Source organism: Barbus barbus (genome assembly GCF_936440315.1).
Source record: "Barbus barbus genome assembly, chromosome: 37".
Lineage (NCBI taxonomy): Eukaryota > Metazoa > Chordata > Actinopteri > Cypriniformes > Cyprinidae > Barbus > Barbus barbus.
Window position 1 is genome coordinate 9,450,862 of NC_136715.1, and position 22,343 is coordinate 9,473,204.

The 22,343-nt window shown below is 37.0% G+C and overlaps 1 protein-coding gene across 1 annotated transcript in view; it reads right to left on the minus strand.

Annotated features, from left to right (window-relative positions):
• Positions 1 to 22,343, minus strand: part of LOC306856918 (voltage-dependent P/Q-type calcium channel subunit alpha-1A-like) — a gene marked incomplete at its 3' end in the record, with an annotated part of 134,325 nt that overhangs the window by 23,658 nt on the left and 88,324 nt on the right. The window contains exons 23-39 of the mRNA XM_079396470.1: positions 21,958 to 22,090; positions 21,753 to 21,882; positions 21,560 to 21,619; positions 21,369 to 21,475; positions 13,787 to 13,886; positions 13,521 to 13,681; positions 13,195 to 13,332; positions 12,910 to 13,111; positions 10,892 to 11,056; positions 10,698 to 10,808; positions 10,413 to 10,496; positions 6,944 to 7,060; positions 6,314 to 6,379; positions 6,028 to 6,125; positions 5,318 to 5,468; positions 5,016 to 5,143; positions 2,481 to 2,577 (exon numbers count right to left, since the gene is read on the minus strand). Coding sequence (XP_079252596.1) covers positions 2,481 to 2,577; positions 5,016 to 5,143; positions 5,318 to 5,468; positions 6,028 to 6,125; positions 6,314 to 6,379; positions 6,944 to 7,060; positions 10,413 to 10,496; positions 10,698 to 10,808; positions 10,892 to 11,056; positions 12,910 to 13,111; positions 13,195 to 13,332; positions 13,521 to 13,681; positions 13,787 to 13,886; positions 21,369 to 21,475; positions 21,560 to 21,619; positions 21,753 to 21,882; positions 21,958 to 22,090 — 2,048 coding nt within the window. The remainder of the gene's footprint in view (positions 1 to 2,480; positions 2,578 to 5,015; positions 5,144 to 5,317; positions 5,469 to 6,027; positions 6,126 to 6,313; positions 6,380 to 6,943; positions 7,061 to 10,412; positions 10,497 to 10,697; positions 10,809 to 10,891; positions 11,057 to 12,909; positions 13,112 to 13,194; positions 13,333 to 13,520; positions 13,682 to 13,786; positions 13,887 to 21,368; positions 21,476 to 21,559; positions 21,620 to 21,752; positions 21,883 to 21,957; positions 22,091 to 22,343) is intronic.

Sequence of the window (22,343 nt, forward strand, 5' to 3'; positions counted from 1 at the left end):
CGTCAAACTTTTGAATGGTAGTGTATATGGCATTACATACAAGTAAATAGTGTGGGGAAAAAAATCAGTTTTGGACAGAGTATAAGCATGAACACCTAAAATCATCTGTAATGTAAAAAAAAAAAAGAGTATGAAGATATATATTACGGGATATTGATTACAGCCTCCACCCACAAAATGAGTGATACATGATATTTCGTTTGAAAAAAAAAACAGACAATAAATGGCTTTGTAATCATTCACCTCAAACTAAACATGCCATCGACCCTGACTAAGGTCCATAGCCTTAATATGATGAACGTGACACGTAAAATGGCTGGATGTAACCGTCACACAAGGATGCACTCAGATTCCTTACAATTTGCATAATTAACAAGCATGCTGATTTAAGAAATGCAAGATAGAAGAAGACAGGAAGTGAAAGAGGAAGAGAGCAAGAGAAAGGAATTTTTGTGTAGGGATGTAAAGATGTAGTGGCTGAAAATGCAAACCGGAGGAATGTGGGGAAAAGAAGAGATAGAGCAAGAGACAGTAAAAGAGAAAGAGAGAGGGGAACGGAAACAGGTCAGAACTGCATTGACAGAATCAAACGAATGACAGGTGGAAAAGCTTCTCTGTGATTCTAGTGGATTTGCTGAAAAAAACAAAAAACTAAAGGGGAAAGTGAGTCTAAAGACTGAACCTACAAAAGTGTCACCTGTCAAAATCATAGAAAATGGATATATGTAGACTTTAAAAATCATCCACTGGAGGGAGAGACACAGAGGACCAAAGGCACACGATCCTTCCCAGTCCTTCTGTACACGCACACAGACTGTGTCTATATCCTTCATATTTGTTTTTAAAGTTAGGCTCTATTTCTGCAATGGACATGAAAAAAATACTGCGGAAATAATACAATATTCCTTGTTTTCTAATTAAAGTCAACATGAAATTGCATTTGCAACCCAATTTTCGTTTGCAATGTGATACTCATAAGTGGAACAGGATAAGTAGAGGTTGACCTGATTTTATTTGCTAGTTAATGCAGAGGTGGAACTACTTAAAATTTGATGAAAGATTATAAAGCTTTTTTCTGAATAATATTATTATGAATAAGAGCAGATAAGTGTATTACGAAACTAAGAAGGGTCTATTCTGATTTCATGTTGATTTTAACAAACATGTAAAGTCATAATCTCTAAGAATTGTAAAATGACATTTAAGATTTCCTGTTATAGTCAAAACAAAATCCTTTCCATCTATATGTGAGTGAGTGAGTGAGTGAGTGAGCGAGTATTTGAATACGGTGCAGAAGGGCTGACAAGGTACCCTCTGTTCCCGCTCTCCAGTGGATGTGTGCGTTCGGATGTATGTGTCAGCTGGCTAACGCTTTCACCGGTACCCCACAACGTAAAAAGAAAGATACAGCAGCTCACCAACACCAACACTAACAGAAAAAAACGGACAGCTTTGATTGGCTGTGGCGCACCCACGGTGGGCTGCTGCCGCTAACCTTGTAGGCGACCCGAGCTGGGCACCTCTTCCCCAGGCCTAGCGGAGGACACATGTGCCTGAGCATCTCATACATATCACTGTAACTGATCCTGCCGCTGTAAGGGGGAGTGGGGTGGATGGGGAGGGGTGAGATCCCCAGAAATTAAATGGGGAGAACGGGAGGAAAAAATAGGAGGACGACGGAAAAAAAGAGAAACAATGGAGGGGGGGAAAGGACATCATGGGACAAACCGGAGGATGGTGGGATTTAAACCAAAAAAGGAGGAAGGAGGAGGAAATAAGAAAGAAAAACGGCAAGAAAGAAAAACAAAGACACATAGGTTATTGTTTTGGTCTGGGCGAGGGGCGGGGTTTTGAGAGCGTGAGAGCTCTTGGTTGGCTGGAGGATAAACAGGAGGAGGGGAAGCTGGTTTTTAGTCCTAGTAAAAACACTGTTCTATGCGATCGTGGGACGGTCCCATAGAACTGCAGTGGGGCTTCAAACAGGCAAAGAAAAGCTCCGCTGCTTGGTGGTGAACTATGGTAGTCACGTCAATGCAGTCCTCTGATCCCCAACCCTCACTTCGTCCCCAAACAAGAACAATGCACACTGTTACACCCAGTTTGCCAAGGCATGGTTCAACAGCAAGCAGAAAGAAAAAAAATAACAAAATGACTGATACATTTTTTCTTTTGTTTTGATTGGCTGTTTAGAGTGATTCATTCCACAGAGAGATTCATACAGACTTGGCTGTCGATGGCAGTGCACGTCATGCTTCTAAAAAGGTGTCTGCATTGTCCTGCACATTCTCATTTGTCATATCAGAATGCATATAGAGATGGCGAATAAAATAACAAAAATGAATTTCAAGTAAAAGAAGAAAAACTGTGGAGAAGAGTAAAAAATAAACTGAAAAAAGAAAACAAACAAAAAGAAAAGCAACATTCATTCCAGTCTTCAATGCGAGCAGGTGCTTAAGTTTTTTGTTTAGTAGGATCCAAACCTTGCAGGCCACCCTATGAGGACATTTCTTGCCTAAGCCCAGCGGGGGGTCGATAACCCGCAATAAACTGTACATATCCTTATAATGAATGCGCCCGCTGCAAGAAGAATACAGGGAGGTTAGAGAGGGGGCACACACAGGAAAAGAGAGAAGAAAGAGAGCCAGAGAGCCAAAGAAGAGGTGGAGAGTAAGAGGGAATAAAAGAGAAACAAGAGGAGGAGCACAAAGAACAAGAGAATAAAAGCAAACATATCCATTGACAAATCACAGACCAAACCCAGTGAGGCTGTTCCACTGCCTCAAACGGATAGAAAACCAGATCATTCAAAGGACAGCCCAACCGATTTTAGGCTAACAAACATGTTTAGATCATATGAAAGACTGGAATCTTCCTGCAATGGACCCCTTTCATAAGACTGAGATGAGGAGCAATTAAAAACCCAGCAATTTTGACATAAAAACAGTTTCTCTATAAAACAAAACAATATATTTTTTTAAATTTAAAATGACAAAAAAGAATAACAAATGCATAAATTCACACATGCATGCTATGGACATTTGAAATGAATGCTCATGTACCTTAAAGGAATTTTACCTGCTATATTTCACTTCCACAATCCAGACTTGGACAGATGAAAAGGGACCATTGCCTTGGATACATTTAAACATGCATGTGAGGGTTACTGTATCCGAGATTTCAATGCATGTCAAAATCCAGTCAACAATGCATGTGAATGAAATAACCAGATCAAATTGAGTAAAAAAAAAAAAAATGGTGAAGCTGTCCCTGAATGATCTTTAGTGCTGTTCTGAATCCTCCCCCCATCACAGTGCTGAGTAAACAAATCCACCGATATGACCGTGCACATGAGAGGCTCTCTCATCTTGGCGAGTCCAATGACTTAATTGAACTGCATACAGCGACAGCTACGTGGCCTTTACCAGTCAAAATACATGAGGTGTATTTTGTTAACATTTGTATGCAGTGGCAAGTACAGAAATAAGCTGCGACAGCTTGTCTGTGAAGATGTTTGCCATGCACACCTGAGCCATAAAGATGGGAGAATTAAGTCATTGTGAAGTCAGAATCTGCCATGCACAGGGTCTCATGTTCAGCTCTCTTTTGCTTATGTTCTTTTAAATCACTTCCTAGGTTTCTTGCTGCAGTTTTTATACACACATATATATATTTGTTTGGGGTTGGGGGTGGAGCAGATTTTATTATTACATTTTTCTACACTTTGTTGCACTTTTTTCTGCTGAAAATTATGTATACTGTAGTAAAAATGCAGATATCTTTCCTTCTTTCTGACTCTTTGTATGAAAGCATTTGTTCAAATCAGGATTATGTAGAATTCAGAACTGAAAAATTGGTTCCCTTGTATTTCATGAGTTTGAATTGAATTGGCCACATTCCACAGAAAGATGAATTGGAATTTAAATAGGAATGACAGAACGAGGAATGTACTGAACTGTAATTCAAAGAAAATCACCACAAGTAATGCATTATGGGAAAATAACTGTCTTTCCAACCTGGTTCACAAGAGTTCATTTCTTTAATATGATGAAATTATACACTTTTAGTAAACTTAAATGTCTATAGATGGCCATCTATCCATCCATCAATTCAAACTCATAAACCAAAGCCTATAAACCAAAGCTTTGGTTTTAGTTATATGAAATTTCTTTGAATATTGATTAATTTCAGTGCTATATATTTACATTCAAATTCAAATTGCAATTTTACATCTTGTTTGGTACCGTAACTCAAAATCAATTCAAATTCAGGAAAGGATCTGGAATAATAATAATAATAAAATAAGGTTTTAATTATATTCTGAATAGCGCACAACCCTGGTTCAATCATTAAACCTTATTTAGCTCAATCATCATCACCGGATGTGCACTGTCAACTGGGAAAACAGGGTTTCTCAGGGCTGGGGAAAGGAATCCTTTCCTTCAGACCGACTCCATGGGCTCCTGCAGAACAGCACTCGAGGATGAGGCAAGCACTGGGACGGGGGAAAGTAGGAGGGATATAAAGACAAACACTGGGCGTTTTGAGATTTTGAAATCTACTATCTGTCAGGGCCTTGTCTTGAGTGACTGTGAACAGTATTATGGAATTTTCTGGGGATGCTTTCAGTAACAAAAGATGTAAGAGGCTCTGGGCCAGAGCTATGGAGAAGAATGATTGGTTTTTGAGTTAGTTTGTTTGCATGTATTTATATATTTATATATATATATATATATATATATATATATATATATATATATATATATATATATATATATATATATATATATCTGTGACAAAACATAGAACCTTTTTAATGTTACAGTGTTTGTTAGCTTGCAGTGAACATTGCAGTTTTCTTTTTAAAAACTGTTAGTATTAAGCGATTTAGGTTTTCCATTCTACAATTTAAAGGTAAAAATCAATGGTTGCATACAGTATGTGCCTAAAAGCATAAAATGTGTTGTTTTGTGTGTTTGAGTTGGAGAAAAAGTGTAAAGGGTGTGTGTTTAACTCACCGGGCTGCTGGGTCGTACTCTGCCCAAATCCTGACATACTCATCCAAATGATGTGGACCCAGAATGGAGGAGTCCCTGGTCAGGTACTCAAAGTTATCCATGATGACAGCGACAAAGAGATTCAGCATCTAAACACAAATACAAACCCCACAATGCAAGCCCCCAAACATACAGAATTAATTATTTACTGCTTGAAGCAATAAATAAAGAATAGATGCATCTCTGAGAGAAAAAGGTAAGTGTAAAAAAAGTGGGATTAAGGCAAAGGAAGGCGAAAAGAAACAAGTGGAGGCTGTTCTCACCAGAAAGGAACAGAGGAAGATGAAAGAGACAAAGTAGGCATAAGCAAAGTTGCTGCCGCACTCTGACCCCTCGTTCCCAGAGTTTTCATCACACTCCATTCCTCCGAGACATGCCAGCATGATCTCATGCCATGCCTCGCCTGTGGCACTCCTGTTACCAAAACATACAAATACATGACATTTAAAGGTAAAATAAAACATAAATATTAGATGAAATACTTCAAATAAATAACGCTTTTGCAAGTAACTTATATATAAAAATAAAATAAAGAATTAAAACTGAAATAAAAAAATAAATGCTAAACAGAAATATATATATATAAATATATATATTAAAAAGCACAAAACAAAATGACTAAATCTTCAGCTAAAAATGAAGCTTTGAATAAAAAATGAAGCTTGTTCCTTAAAATAAAAAGGTTTAATTTAAAACCACCAAAATTACTAAAACTTAAATCTAAAAAAAACTAAATCTGAAAAATAAATGAAAGCTAAGTAGAAAAACTATATATGGGTAGTTGACATACAAATAACATGCAAAAAATGTATCTTCAATCTTAGAGTTACAAATAGCATGTGAGAGATTTATCTTCAATGTTAGAGTTTTTAAAAACATTTTTCCGTCACACCAGAGGACAAATTGATATGTCAACTACTATATATATAGTTTTTATATACTAAAATAACACTGGTAAAGACACAAGACAGACCTGAAGAGGAGCATCAGGGCCATGATGAAGGTTCTGAAGTTATTGTGTTCATTGATCGCACTACCTTCCTCTGCATCCAGCTGCAAGTTCCCAAACAACTACAGAATCAGAGAGAAAATATAAAACTACTGCACACATCACTGATCTCACAGATGAGATCTCTCAGCAACCTTATTCCACTTCTGAACTTGTTAAAAGATGCTTATTTAGGTTAATTTTGTCTTTATTTCTATTTTCAAAAACCCACAGTGATGTTAAAACTCATTTCAAACAGAACAGTTGTTACCTGCATGCCAATGATGGCATAGATGAAGAACAGAATTGCAATGAGCAGGCACACATACGGCAGAGCCTGTAAATGGTAGACAGAAAGACCATGAAAGGAGAAAGAAATTGGACAGAATTTTGAAGTTTGGACTGAATGTCTGTGTATGTGTTTTTACAAATGTGCATTGTCACTTTGCTTGTATAAAAGCTACAGTCGAATAAAAAACACATTTCTACATCTACAGGTATTGCAATATTGCATGAAATAATGTACTGCAGTGATCCCATTATTGTTTATTTTTGGACAATGTGTGTTTTTTTTAAATGTTCAAACAAGCCAAAAAACGAATTTTCAATGAACGAGTTTTCAATGAATCATGGACATTCACTCTTTAAATTCTTTAGGCAGGACAGTTGGCTATAGTATTTTCAGTACATGTGGAAAATATGCAAATAAATATTTCTCAAGAAGAAAAAATGCTTCTTTTTAACTCTAAGGTGGGACTTTAGAGTGTCTGAAATTTTGATTTGAAGATTTTGGTGCAAAATTGTTTTGCATTTATCTTAAATGTTGTCCCTTGGACTTGAATTTGGCATGTGAATTAGTGTGAATGTGTTACTATAGGCATTAAAGCATGCCTTTTTGTACCTTAAATGACTGAACGAAGGTCCAAAGCAGAATGCGAATGGTCTCGCCCTGTCTCAAGAGTTTAATGAGACGTGCTGCTCGGAAGAGTCTCAGAAAACTCAGGTTTATGAAGTTATCCTGGGGGGATTAGATTGAGACATATGTAGAAACGGAGACAGAGGAGAATGTTCCAGAAGAAAAGGGAGAAAAAGAGTGCAAGAGACACAGTATGTGAAACAGAAAAATCCCAATCAGTTTACTCAATGATGATGAATCTAATTTTCTTTATTCTAATAAAAGAATAAAAGAATAATTTAGAGAGAAAGTGGGTTAAAATAATACATAAAAGTATAAAAAGATTTCTTTCTAAATGTATATAAATACACATAAATGTACAAAATAAGCTTAAAATGGAATTCACACTAAAAAATTAAATAAAAAGGACCAAATTAATTCAGGAGGGGCTTAAGAAAAACAATTAACAATAACAATCATCATCCAATCATATATTAAAGCATAAACTTTTTTTAATCAAATGCACTGATCTGTTGAGACAGGCAAGGCACAGTATGAAAGCAGCCTGATGCACTATAATATTTAGCAAATACAGGCATACGGAGTAGAATCCCGACAACATTAGCCAATGGGGATTGGCTGTGTTGGTCATGTAATTCTCAATGGTCCAATCCACACAAAGTTCATGCCAACTGTCTTTTTTTTCCTCAAAATTTCAGTTTTGCATTTTAAACACAACTGACATAATCACTCGAAATATTGAGTTCAGACATGGTACCATAAATAATAAATCGTCTCATCTGTGTGGACAGGTTATTGAGGATCACTCCCCCATTCCAGCATACACAAATTTTTATGAGTGAGATGCAGTGCCCTCTTCCATACAGAGGAGGAACTACAGTAGTGCACAACAGGCAGATGAGAGAAGAAGAGATAAGGTAATGAAAGAATAAGAGTCATCATGCAGCTTTTGCTAAAGTGCATGGCATTCAGCGATGGCATGACAATGTCTGTGACTGCCTGTGAAAGTGTAAAGACATTTTTATAAGCAAAAACAAAAATAGTCCTCTCATTGGTCAATGGGTAACCAGGCAGATTAGAAATACAGATCAATAAGAGGAAGAGTCAGCTATTGAAATTTGTCTGAATCTCTTGTGAATACATTTAGGTAAATCTCTATGTTAATTTTGTTAAAGGTACTTTAATTTACATATTGGCCCTTTTACTTGTATATAAGTGTGTTTGTATTTTTGGGCGGTGCGACCAAATGCTCACATGAGTAATTTTAGATTTTTGTAATGGTCTCTATCACAATGCAGTTGTGTTTTTGAAAATCTGATGAAAAATGGTTGATAAATAATCCTGTAGTAATGCTTATTCTGGATTTCTAAGCTCCAAACCATATCCACACAACAGCTTTTCCTTATTTTGGCCTGCAAAATGATAGCTGTGTGGATAAAACCATAGTATAAATGGTAAACTGACACTTTTGTAACCATCATGCCACCCAGTCTTAGTGTTTTTAATCGCTAATAGAATATATGAGTGTTAACATGAGCAGCTGTCCAATTGTCAAGCGTCTTTGGGGTAATGGGTCATCATACTGGAAGCACATGCTTTAAGGAAAGTGGGGAGGGAAGAGAGAGGCATTTTGGGTAATGGATGCATTAGAAGCCGAGAGAAAATTACAAACCAACCGGATTCTATGTGTTGTTGCAGTAGATGGAGGCGTACAGTGAGTGTGTGAGGAGATTGGATGGGTACACATGGGATGATAGAAATGAGTTTCATAGTGCATTTTTGTTTTGTTTTGGATTGGATGGGTTTATCGCCAACAAATCAGAGGAACAAAGAAAGCATGTAAAAAGATAAAACAGGAATAAGTCATTATGGATACAGTCAACAGGCTGAATAATCAAACACAGATACGGTGGGTATTGATTCACTATGCAGGCTGTTCCAGTGGCCAAACTGAATTTGACTCATTATGATGGCTGCATCCAAAAACCTAGCAGCTGCCTCGCTGACTTATCAGGCAATGACTTTGCAGTCAGCGTTTTTGCACTAAGGCATGAAACTGATTTCGGACAGGCTTCTGAGGCAGCGTAATGGTTTAATGATCTACAACAAAATAGAACGAGTTTTAGAGATAACTAAATTAATCTTTAATTACTAAAATACTGATAACTCGCTAGAAATAACATAAGAAGTACAAAAAAATTGTCAGAAATATACATTTACACACAAACTGTCCACTGAATTTTTTTGAGCTCAACCATCACGGAATGAAATGCACAGGATTGTGGGATATCAAAGGCAGCAAAGGATACATCCACGCTGCCTTCAAAATTCAATCAAAAGAAGGTACCTTTGGAGACAGGAAGTGAAGCAGAATTTGGATTCGGACATGCCTTCCTGCCTTGGAATACTTTCTCCGAAGGCAGCATTTTCGAGCTTTCGGACGCAGCCAAAGTTGATGTTGTTAACAAAAACAAATCTAAAGCTATTTTATTAAAACGCTTTTTTTTTTAAAATAAATAAATACAATTATTTACAAAAAAATATAAATATTAGATAAAAAGCCTAGTATGTATTTATGTGTATATACCAGGATATATATAAGGCTAATAAATAAATAACCTGGCAAATAATAACTCTAGTTAATAACTAATAATTACTTAGTTTTAGTTTTAATAAACAATTATTAACCAAGTTAAATTACTTAAAATTTATAAAACTAAATTATATAGGAGTAAAAAGAAATATAAAATGACAAACACATTAAAAAATTCCAATGATAAAGAAAGTTAATAAAAAAATATTAATACATTCGATAATATATAAATATATGGTTTATACTGAAAGTTATATGGACAAATTTTATATAAAAGTTATATAACAATTCACATCATATAATGTGTGACCACTGGGAGAGCCCAAAAACTTCAGTGTAACACATCAGAGTAAACTGTCTCTGTCTCATTTTTACAGACAGAGCACCCTAGGCACCGATGAGACACAACACCAGGACGAATACACACTCAAACACTGACATTTACACACAAAAACCCGTACAAATACACACAACACTTAGAATGGCAATAGAATGAACACATGATGTGGAGGATTAAACAGGTAAATATTCAAATAACAAAAGTTTTAACATTTTGCTGCCAAGTCACCTTTACCACATAATTGTTACAATTAAATTTTGCTTATTAAACACAGTATGAAGAATTCTGCAATAGGATGATATTTTAAACACATACATTAAGTACTTAAATATTTATGTGCATGAGAATAAAACTTTTTACTGTCCCTCAAAAAAGGGAAGTGGTCGAAAGAGATGCATTTACTGGTCTTAAAATGAGTATTTATTTACAAGTGGTTATATTCAAATCTGGCCATTCAGTTTCAACATGAATCAAGATGCAATCTGCATTTGCTTTTGAAACTTGTCTAAAAGTGCACTTACCCATAGCTCTGTCACCAAAATATCAGTAATGCTGCCGATAACAGACACAAAATCAAAAATATTCCAAGCATCTCGGACATAATTCTGCAGAGAAACAAAAGGATACAGACCGACAAGTGCATTAGAAAGATGTTTTTCTAAATGGGTTAAAAGAAGAAATGTTTCAAAACTCTCAGGTCTAAATAAATCACAGGACATATGAATTAATAATGGGTGATATCTTTAGGTGCGATGAGTAATGCTAGAAAGAGCTGGATGTATGAATGTGATTAGAGAGAGACTTACTCGGGGACCAAAGGCAATGATTTTCAGAACACACTCCATGAAGAAGAGTGTGGTGAACACTATATTCAGGTTCTTCAGGACTATATCATACATCGAAGGGGCCCCATGGTACTGGAAATGCACAAAGAAAATTCAGACCCTACCGGATGCACAAGGACATTACTGATGCTAAGGGAGGAAGAAGAAGCTTGTACCTTCATCATAAGGACGATGGTGTTGAGCGCAATGAGAGCCATGATACTGTACTCAAACGGAGGTGACACCACAAACTGCCACATTCGGTACTGAAAGCTTTGCTTGTTCTGAGGCATGTGCCGCGTTAGAGGTTTGGCATTTATAGCAAAATCAATACAGGCTCTCTAGAAGACACAGAACAACAGAAAACAGTGAAAGAAGCATTTGATGTATCACATTACATGTTTGTTGCTGTGGAGAGAGAAGTGAATAGTAAAACTGTGGAGATATGAGTGCACAAATGTGACCAGCTGAATCACAGCAGTTTTCTTACGATATAATTATTGTTTCTTTCTTCAAACCATTGTTGAGATATCTATCAATCTATTTTAGGGAGCAGATTACTAAAAATCTAAATATATTCTTCAATAAAAAGTAATATATATATATAAATAAAATAATAGCAGTCTGCTATTTCCTAGAGTTTGTGATAAAAATTATAATTTCATAAATTAAACTTGTCAAAAATAACATAAAAGACGAAATAGCCAACTTTGTTTTGCTTATGATCACAAAATATTGGTTGAAATACCACTTTCTTAAAGGAATAGCTCACCCAGAAAAGAAAATGTTTTTTTCCAAACCTGTAAGACCTTCATTCATCCTTGGAACACAAATTAAAGATATTTTTGATGAAATCCAAAAGCTTTCTGACCCTGCATAGACAGCAACACAACTGAAATGTTTTATGGCCCAGAAAGGTTGTAAGAACATTGTTAAAATAGTCAATGTGGTTCACCCATAATGTTATGAAGCTATTCAACAATTTCTTCTCTTCTGTCAGTCTTCAACACAGTCTTCTCATAACTTCATAAAATTATGGTTGAACCTCTGATGTCACATTTAGTGACTATTATATCGATGTCCTAACTACCTTTCTGGGCCTTAAACATGGTAGTTGCGTTGCTGTCTATGCAGGGTCAGAAAGCTCTCGGATATCATAAAAAATATCTAAATTTGTGTTCCGAAGATGAACAAAGGTCTTAAAGGAACACTCCACTTTTCTTAAACTAGGCTCATTTTACAACTCCCCTAGAGTTAAACAGCTGAATTTTTTTTAAAACTCCCCTAGAGTTCCTGTTTTTGAATCCATTCAGCCGATCTCCGGGTCTGATGGTAGCACTTTTAGCGCAGCTTAGCATAGATCAGTGAATCGGATTGGACCGGATTTTCCTGTTTAATGCTTGACTCTTCTGTAGTTACATCGTGTACCAAGACTGACGTAAAATGAAAAGTTGCGATTTTCTAGGCCGATATGGCTAGGAACTATACTCTCATTCTGGCGTAATAATCAAGGAACTTTGCTGCCGTACCATGGGTGCAGCAGGCGCAATGATATTATGCAGCGCCTGAAAGTAGTCCCAAGCTAGGTAACTAGTTATGATATAGCTAGGGAATACTTTCAGGCGCTGTGTAATATCATTGCGGCAGCAATGTTCCTTGATTATTAAGCTGGAATGAGAGTATAGTTCCTAGCCATATTGGCCTAGAAAATCGCAACTTTTCATTTTCCGTCGGTCTTAGCACACGATGTAACTACAGAAGAGTCAAGCTTTAAATAGGAAAATTATCATTTTTGAGCGAGATGCTAATGGTCTAATCCGATTCACTGATCTATGCTAAGCTGCGCTAAAAGTGATACCGCCAGACCTGGAGATCGGCTGAATGGATTCAAAAACGGGAAAACTCAACTGTTTAAATCTAGGGGAGATGTAAAATGAGCCTATTTTCAAAAAAAGTGGAGTGTTCCTTTAAGGGTTTGGAACAACAAGTAATAAATGACAGAAGTTTCATTTTTGGGTGAACTATCCTTTTAATTACATGAAACTATTTCTTATTGAACTACTTTTTAGCAATGAGTAACACTAAACACTTGGGATGCACTATGGGATTGAAGGATTTTTCAGATGTTGCCTTAAATTTTGGTTTAATTTAGGCATGTTTGCTGGTTTACTTAAGCGAATAAATATGCAAATACCTCATTCTTTTCGAGGCTGTAGTCCTCCATCATCTTGTCTCCTTGCTCCTGGAAAGTGATGATGATGAGAGCTACAAAGATGTTTACGAAGAAGAAGGGGAAGACAACGAAGTACACCACGTAAAAGATGGACATTTCCATCCGGTACCCCGGGCTCGGGCCCTGGTCCTCATTAGTGGAGTCCACCGAGTGCTTCAACACCCTGAAAGAGAAGCGACAAAGAGAGGTGATGATATAAAAGGAGAGATAATAAGCCACTAGAGATTTGTGAGCAAGTCAACTCACTGTGGCCATCCCTCTCCGGTGGACACAGTAAAGAGAGTAAGCAGGGCCCAAAGCACGTTGTCGTAGTGGAAATCGTACTTCTTCCACTCCCGCTTCTGCGATTTCACCTCATTGCGCTCGTACACCAAATATTCGCCCCTGAAACAAAAACGCATATTAACAATTCAGCAATCAGGCTTTTTTCTTAAGGATGGAGGACGAGTATACATGTATTATTGTGGACCATTTTGCTACGCCATTTTGCTAAATGTCCATTTTTGACATTTGGCTGCCAGTGTAAACTAAAAGAAATCACAAATCTTTCATTGTAAGTCATCTTCACTTACCTGCAGTCACGGGCGAATTCTTTAGATTCGTCGGTGCAGTAGAAGAATCGTCCCTTAAAAAGCTGCACGGCCACCACAGCGAAGATGAACATGAACAGCATGTAGACAATGAGGATGTTCAACACGTTCTTCAGAGAATTCACTACACAGTCAAACACCGCCTGGGAGAAAGACACATGAGTATAGCACGCTAAGTTGTCTAACAAAACAAGATGGTGCGATAACATGTAACATCGCTGTGTAGGTGCGTGTGACTTTGACAGTACTTTTAGTTTGGGGAGACGTTTGATGGTCTTGAGCGGACGTAGCACCCTTAGGACCCTCAGAGACTTGATGACACTTATGTCTTTCCCCTTACTGCTCCCCCTGTGGATTGGAGGCAAACAACAGGACATCAACATGCTGCATGGTGAGACATAAAGACAGATAAGGACTTCTTGACAGACCTTCTTCAACACATTTTACTTCTAGACCATTTCTTGGGCTTCCACTTGCTCTTATTGTAGAAGATAGTTTCTATATCACCATGCAACAGTTAATACCACAGTATCTATATGTATTAATAATTCGTTTTGTGGAATGTTTTTTTTTCTTCAGGCAAGTCTTCAGATTCACAACCATAGCAGGGTTTCGGTCAATTCGTTACCTTCTGTAGACATTCAAAAAGCATAACACATTCAACAGTATCAAAACTGTCAGGCATTTTCCGGTGCAATGCCAAGCCAAACCTCTTTCTTTCTTTTTTTGGTTTTTAGCTGTGTTAGAGCAGACAGGGGAATGGAGGTCTGGGATATGGAGGCTGTTTGTGTTAATCGTAGGTAACATGACAAGACTGGGGGTTCACTGAGATGCAGAAGGCTAGCGGACTTGAGTCCAACTGTATCTTGTCCCTAGAAGAACTTGAGGAAGCTCAAACCAGGAGACGAAGACAAGTTCCAAGGACATTTCATTGCATTCAAACCAATAAGGAAACAAAAGGAAAGAACTGTTCATAAACCTCCTGCCTCCAAAGCACATTTGGATTTTAACAAGATATTCAAGAAATGCTGGCCATTTTGAAGGATTTTGAACTGGCCATTTTGAAGAACTTAATGTTTAGCATCACATTGGCCAAAGTCTGTCTACACTGGATTCATCAAATTGCTTATCCCAAAATATTTACTAACATATATATATATATATATATATATATATATATATATATGTATATATGTGTGTGTGTGTGTATGTAAAAAAATGAACAAAGGCATAATAATAAGGTTATTTAAAGATATAACTAATAAAATTCGGAGTAAGGGTTATTTTATTCCAAGGGTTATTTTAGAATAAAAATAAAATATTAAATTAATTAATTAATTACTATTTATTTATCCAGCATTAAAACAATGTTAGATATATAAATAGTGAGGCTGATAATAGATAAATAATGAGATTGTTTAAATATATAACTAATACAATTCATAGTAAAAAATGCAGGCAGGGGGCATTTCAATAAAAAAAAAACCATATACTAATAAATACTGATGTTAATAATGAGGATATTTAAATACAGAACTAAAAACATTAACAGTAAAAATGTAAATAGAGGTATTTTATTTTAGATAGATGGTTCGAGTAATAAAAAAATAAAAGTGTCCATTAATGAAATCCACAACTGGGGCTTCTAGAGTATAGTCTAAGATTTTGCGCCATATGCGCCCAGTGTAGACAGTGTTAGCCGTCAAGGATGAATCCTTATTGACCCAAGGATCAGTCTTGTGAATGTGGCAGAGGTATTTTTAAAGTAATTACACAGGTCCCAAACACAAACAGAGAACTCTTCAATCAAGCGGCCAAAACAGCTGTCTTTAGCTATGAACTTCCAGGCAAGTCCCAGCTGAAGACTGACCAGTTCATGGCAGATTGATTGAGTCGGAGCATTGGAAACGGTCCAGGTTACCAATAATCAATTACTCACTCCTGAGTGTGCTCAGAGATGGTTGAGCAGTACCGTAAGCAGTGTGCAAAAGTGTGATCTCTTCTGTAACTTTGTGTTCAGTTGTTTAGGTCCACAGACGGACCCATTAGAACCAATGTAAGAATAAAACAAGCAGTGGAATGGAGAGAACCAGAGCAGATGAGCAAAGAGGAAGGGAGGATGGTTGGGAGGGAAAAAGAAAGAAAGAGAGAGAAGCCATCACGTGAGCTGGACGGTAGCCGTGCGACAATAAGGAGGGGAGACTTTACCGAGACAGGCTCCTGTTGGTCACCAAGGCGTAGACATAAGAGAGGGTCAGAGACAGACAGCGGAAGAGAGAAAGAGACAGAAAAGAGAGGAATACACACACAGAAAAAAACAGAAAGAGAGACAGAAAAAGAAACAAGATACTGGGAGTGGCTTGGCAGAGGAACAACATCAATATGAGAGACAGACAGACAGAGAAAAAGGACCAAGCAAAAAAAACCTCAGCGAATGATTTAAAGAGTTGAAAGCCCCCATGTTCAGATATTTAGAAGTACAAACAAAATCAAACCAAATTAAAGATGCACTAAGCAATGTTTTACACCTCTATTCTAATTATTGCAAGATGCTTTTGGGTGATTTGTCCAATAGGTGTTAATATTGAAACTTTGCTTAATGCATCTTTAAATCATGTATTTAAAAATTCTATAGACATATGTGACCCTGGACCACAAAACCAGTCTTAAGTCGCTGGGGTACATTTGCAGCAACAGCCACAAATACACTTGTATGGGTCAAAATGATCGATTTTTTTTTTATGCCAAAAGTCATTAGGATATTAAGTAAAGATCATGTTCCATGAAGATATTTAGTAAATTTCTTACTGTAAATATATCAAAACTTCATTATTGAAGGTGATTTTCTCAATATTTTGATTTTTCTTTGCACCCTCAGATTCCAGATGTACAAATAGTTGTATCTCGGCCAAATATTGTCCGATCCTAACAAATCATACATCAATATAAAGCTTATTTATGTTAGATGATGTATAAATCTCAGTTTCGAAAACCTGACACTTAAGACTGGTTTTGCGGTCCAGGGTCACATATATATAATATAATTGACCGTTGCCAAGCACCATCTACTTGATTACTCTTAGCTGCTCACATAAGCTTTACAAAATGAAAAAGAGATTTTTACTGAAAAGCATTTTTACTGAACTATGCAGGAAAAACATCCACATATGCTTCTTTGCATATTTGTTTAAAATTGTCTATAAACTGCTGTCGTTTAACACTTGCTAAGGCAGGTTGGCCAGTAATGCTAGGGAGGGGCTTAGCAAAGGGTCAATTCGTTATAAATCCAGACAGAATTCTTAAAATGTTTGAAAGCTGTTGAGAGGTCTGATAAGAATAAGTAGTATACAGATCTGAGATGAGATCATATCTATCTGTTTATTTCATAACCAAGCTCATTATCTGAGAAAAGATCAGCACTTACCACTGTAGTGTTACATAATGAGTACTGGAGCATCTGATCTCTCCTCTAGAAAGTCTATTTGTTGCCTATGCACACTTATTTTTAATCTGGATGCAAGATTGTACTGTACACGGATACAAATATGCCCAGATTTTGTGTGTATGTACACACACACACACACACAGACACACAGACACAGACACAGACACACACACACACCTGAGTCTGCTGCTCTTTTTCGTATTGACTGACAGAATCATTCTCATACACTAATGTCTGCCAGGTATTTGGCAGGTCTTTACTCTGGGCCTGTACCCAATCAATAACTGAGGATTCAAACTTGTCACACTTATAGATTAGGACAACCTACTGCAGTAGAGGAGAATCCTCCCTCTGCCATGCCAACTCTGAAAGCAGGAGGAGATTCTCGACACCTTAGCACACTGTATCAGACACTCGAGCCGGAATGGAGGTGGAATCCATAACTGATTGCAGTGGAGCCAAAATGGCCGCCACACTTCAGTCGCCTCAAGGTGGCAGTGTGAGATGGTATTTGTTTCAGTAACTATCAAACAGCACATTCAGTCCTCAACTCAAATCTACAGCGGTTATTGGGTAACATGCTTCTCAGGTATTTGTATTGACTTCATTCTAAGAATGAAGGTGGCAAAAGCATAATCATTTGTTGAGTCATTTTGTTCTTATTGTGAAACTGTAATACATAAGCAAGCCTTTTCTCCACCTAACCAAGGTATTCTGGGTAATCTGAGATGCTTGTGTGTCATGTGTCCATGCCTATACCCAGAATGCACCCAATTAGAAAGCATCAGGCAGTGGAGAGAATAAAAATTGTCCACCCAAAATTACATTCACCCTCATATTGTATCAAACCTGCATATTGTTAATTTTAGCATGTGACAAAATACAACTTAAAAAAAAGCACAGGTTTGAAACAATATGGCAGAGAGTAAATAATCACAGGTAATAATGAAAGGGCATAACCTTTCATTTCATGTGTGTGTGAGTGCAAGAGAGAGAATGAGATAAACAACAACAGATGAAGGACAAAAGATGAACGAACGCCAAAAACACCAGTTAATAAGGAGCAACTGTCAACCTGGAGTCCTCTTTTCTTATATTCCATTTTCCTTAACATATCCTTCTATATTGCTTGTTCTCTCTATCTCTCCACATATCTTTTGGTCTCTCTTTTTCACTCACTTTGTCAGACTCAACAAATGGAGGCCCAAATGATAAACACCTTGACAGCTGGAATCTGTCCAAGGAAGCTTAGTGCTGATGGAGGGAGAGAAGAGGACAGGAAAGAAGAGGAAAGGAAAGGTGAAGGGGATAGGATGGGGGAAGAACTGTTTTTAGGAATGAGAACAGTAAGTGACACAGGACAGAAATAGGGTTGATATGGTGGAGAGGCTTCATTTAGTTTAAGGTCAGGGGATGGGGATGAAAATTGGGTGCTGCGTGTGGAGTGATTTTTAACTCAAAGCAGGGTTTAAACCTATCGGGCCATGTGTATGTGAAGATACGAGCTGATAGGTTTCACTACAGGCGTTCAGCGAACACACAGTCATTCATATCAGCATACTAAGTGCCTTCTTTTTGCTAATATTTCAATAAGTACAGAAAAAAATTAAACCAAAACCTATCAAATCATTAGAGTTTTATATCAATAAATAATATGAATGAATTGATTACATAAAATAAATACAATACTGTTCAAAACGTTGGACAATGTACAATTTTTAAACGTTTTGCTCAGCAAGTCTGCATTGATTTGATTAAAATACAGTAAAAACAACAATATACAATTTAAAATAAACCTGATAATTTTTTTCTAGCATTCTTTGATGAATAAATGTTCTAAAGAACAGCATTTATTTGAAACAGAAATATTTTGTAACATTATAAATGTAATTACTCTAATTTTTGATAAATCTAATGCGTCCATGTTGAATAAAAATATTAATTTCTTTAACAAACTGATCCCAAACATTTGAACAATAATGTATATATTAATATATTGTTTAAAAATACAACAATTAGCCTTAAATATTACATTTGATGCCACCATGTATGCTGATAGTTTGAGTGATGTAAATAATCATGTCCACCTTCCTCAGTCTCCATGTTGCTTTTAAAGAAGTCTGGATGGCAAAGTGTTAAAGACAAAACATTTTGACAAACAACGAAGTAAGGTTATTGGTTAGATAACAATGCAATTCCAAAGTTAAAATGTAGAATATAATAATAATAATAATACTATATTACATTCGGTAACTTGCAAGTGGATTGCCTTTAAGGTTAAGTAAGCTTGAGAAATAGCATAATGCATACATAAAATCGAAACAGTTCTGAAACTGTTCATGAGATATTTATTTACCTAAATCTATTTTTTTTTTTTCTTTTTTTTTATAATAATATCAGCATAAGTACATTCTAATCCCTTATTTAGAAGTGTGCAGACACTTTTAATGCCACAAGTGTTACAGTTTGTCATTTAAGAAACACTGCAATCCTTACATATTCTTATAAATACAGTATGAAAAACGTGCCTTGTATACACATGTATGTAATCTGGCCTACGGGACTGAGGAGGATGTACTAGATCATACATGCAGGGCTAAACAAGAGTAAAAATCATTCCACGCTCAGAGCCCCATCAGCGGCGTTTACTCGTTCTCCTTTCTTAGTGACTAGCTGATCTTCCCGCTCTAGGGTTCAGCTTTATTCCTCAACCAGCCTCGTTATATCCCCAAGCTGCTGCTCCCCCAGGCCGTGCAAAGGAAAGAAACCAGAGTACCTGTGGCAGGATGGGCTCTCGCTGATCCAGACATGGGAACCGCCTGGGCACTAAAGGGCTACAGGTGCCTGGCGACCCCTCACCCCCACTGGGCCCCAAAGGGCTCAAAACTACCCTTTTCAGCAGAGGGAAAGTGTGAGGGGACAGGTTTATGGTGAACATTTGAACATTTGGAGTAATGACGGATGGAAAAGAGCCTTGACACTCCAACAAACCAAATATTTTGCTTGTTTAACCACTTTTGGAGATTATTATAAAAACATTTTTTTTTATTAAAAATTCAACTAAAACTAACTAACATTCCACTAAATAAATTAATACAGTGCACGATTTTCGATGAAAGACTGGCATTGTGAAACAATCGCGGCGATTTCTGATTTGTCACGATTGTTTCACGATGCCAATCTTTCGTCTGGGACAGCCGAAAATCGTGCAGTGTCTCGGGCTTTAGTAAAAGTTATTTTTGTTTTACATTTTGTGCAATGGTAGATAAAATGCAAAATAAAAATAAATGAAATAGATTTCATAGTAAAAGTAGACCAGATTTATTTAAAAGTAGTTTACATATTAGGAGTCATGGAATAAAAAAAAAAAAAAAAAAAAAAAAAAATGACTAAGTAGTAAAAGTAGATTAGATTTAGATTAGATTTTATTATCTACTTCTCTCAAACTTCCTTTGGAGAAATAAAAATAGACACAAATAAGAAAATTACTCGCATATAAAAATTAATGTGCGATAAAATATATGTCGATGTTATAGCTCAAACTATTTGGTCTTGGAAGAATCTGATGAGAATTTGAAATGTTTGAGATGGTATAGAAATCTCTAACTGTGGTATCTTGTGAAAACCGAACGCAGCCTGTGACATTGTTAAGATCTCTTCAGAAAATGATATGTGAGATTAGTGGGGACTTTTAGTCATAAATCTGAGACACAAATCTGAGATTTGAGCAGTAGTGTCCATTTGTTATCCCATTTCTGCATAGGAAAAACAAATGATATATCACTAAGATCCCATTTGTGCATTTGTTGGTTTTATTGTTTCAGAGAATTAAGCATTCATGTATTGATGGAAGTCATGGTTAAAGAATGAAAGGAAAGGTGCTTTGACAAACTGTTCAGCACAAAGAAGAAGGACTGAGTATGAGATAAGACACAAGATGAATGGCGAAAGTTGGGCAGACGTTTGTGTGCATCACATAGAGCTAAAGGCAGGAGTTGGATGGGAAAGAAACAGAGGTGTTACCAAGAAGAAATCTGTGGGAGCTGATTGGTCAGAGAGAGAATTGAAACAGACAGGCCTGTCCTGACAGAAAGTTTGATGTGTGTGTTTGTGTGAGTGTGTGCAAAGTGAGAAAGGCCTTCATATTTGTGGCTGATTGAGTGAGACAGAATGCAAAGTGACAAAAAAAATAGAGATAGAGAGCTTATAAGAAGGGCACACAGTGCTGACAGGAGAAGAAAAGAGGAAGAGAGCAAGAGAGAAAGGGATAGAGAGTACTGGCGAGGCTCCAGGGTGGCAGTGGGGCAAAAAGGTGGCAGAAGAGATGATAAGGGGCAGCAGGCAGCACTTCGAGGGCAGGAAATGGTGGGATAAAGGGCACTTACGTGAAGGCAAAGGCTACCAGGGCACCACTAACCACTACAAAGTCCAGAAAGTTCCACAGGTCACGAAAATATGAGCCCTCATGCAAAACCAAGCCTAACACCACCATCTGAAACAGAGCAGAGGATTAAAGCAAATAAAGAAAATGATACGCTAAAACGCAACCACACAAGTCATTTCCTGCTAAATTTACCTTGATGAGCATCTCAAAGGTGAACACACCAGTGAAGACGTAGTCAAAGTAACGCAATACCTAGAAAACAGGAAGAAAATGCATTTAAACGTCTGGCGTCAGATTTTTTAGTTTCACTTTATGTATTATTCATTAAAATGACTTCTAGAAAAGTTGGTTAGGACACCAAAAATATTGAGAACAGTTGTCTTACGTTGTTTCGAGGTGAGTCCGGCCACACCGGATCTTCCGCAGCTAAAGCAATGCTGCTCATAGCGATGACTGACAGAATACACATCTCGAAATAACGTAGCGTCAGGATGTAATGACAACATCTTCGAAACCTGAAAACTCACATTGGTTAAGATAAATACACATACTTTGCACACATGCATTTATACAGATGAACACACACTTACGGGTTGGTTGTGGATAGGATGAAACAGGAACTGAATGGGGGAATGGGTTTGGGGCCATCTTCATCGCCACCATTGTCTTCCTCCTCCTCTTTCTTCTCTCCTTTAGCTGGCTCTGTGTTGGCATTCTTGTTCACTGCACAATGAAGGGAACGTGGGTAGAAGGAAGTGCACAGAATTTCACAAACGGAATCAATTATCAAACATTACCACATTTGCTTTTACAGTCAAACACGCATAAATGCATCGTAAGGCCAAAGTATACTTCGGTTATTACACGTATGTGAGGGTGTGCATACAGTGCTCGTGACGCAAATTTAGTCACCAGAATTGTAGTTGCGTACTGTATGCACACCATCCATTTTTAGCGTATACGAAAAACAAAGTAT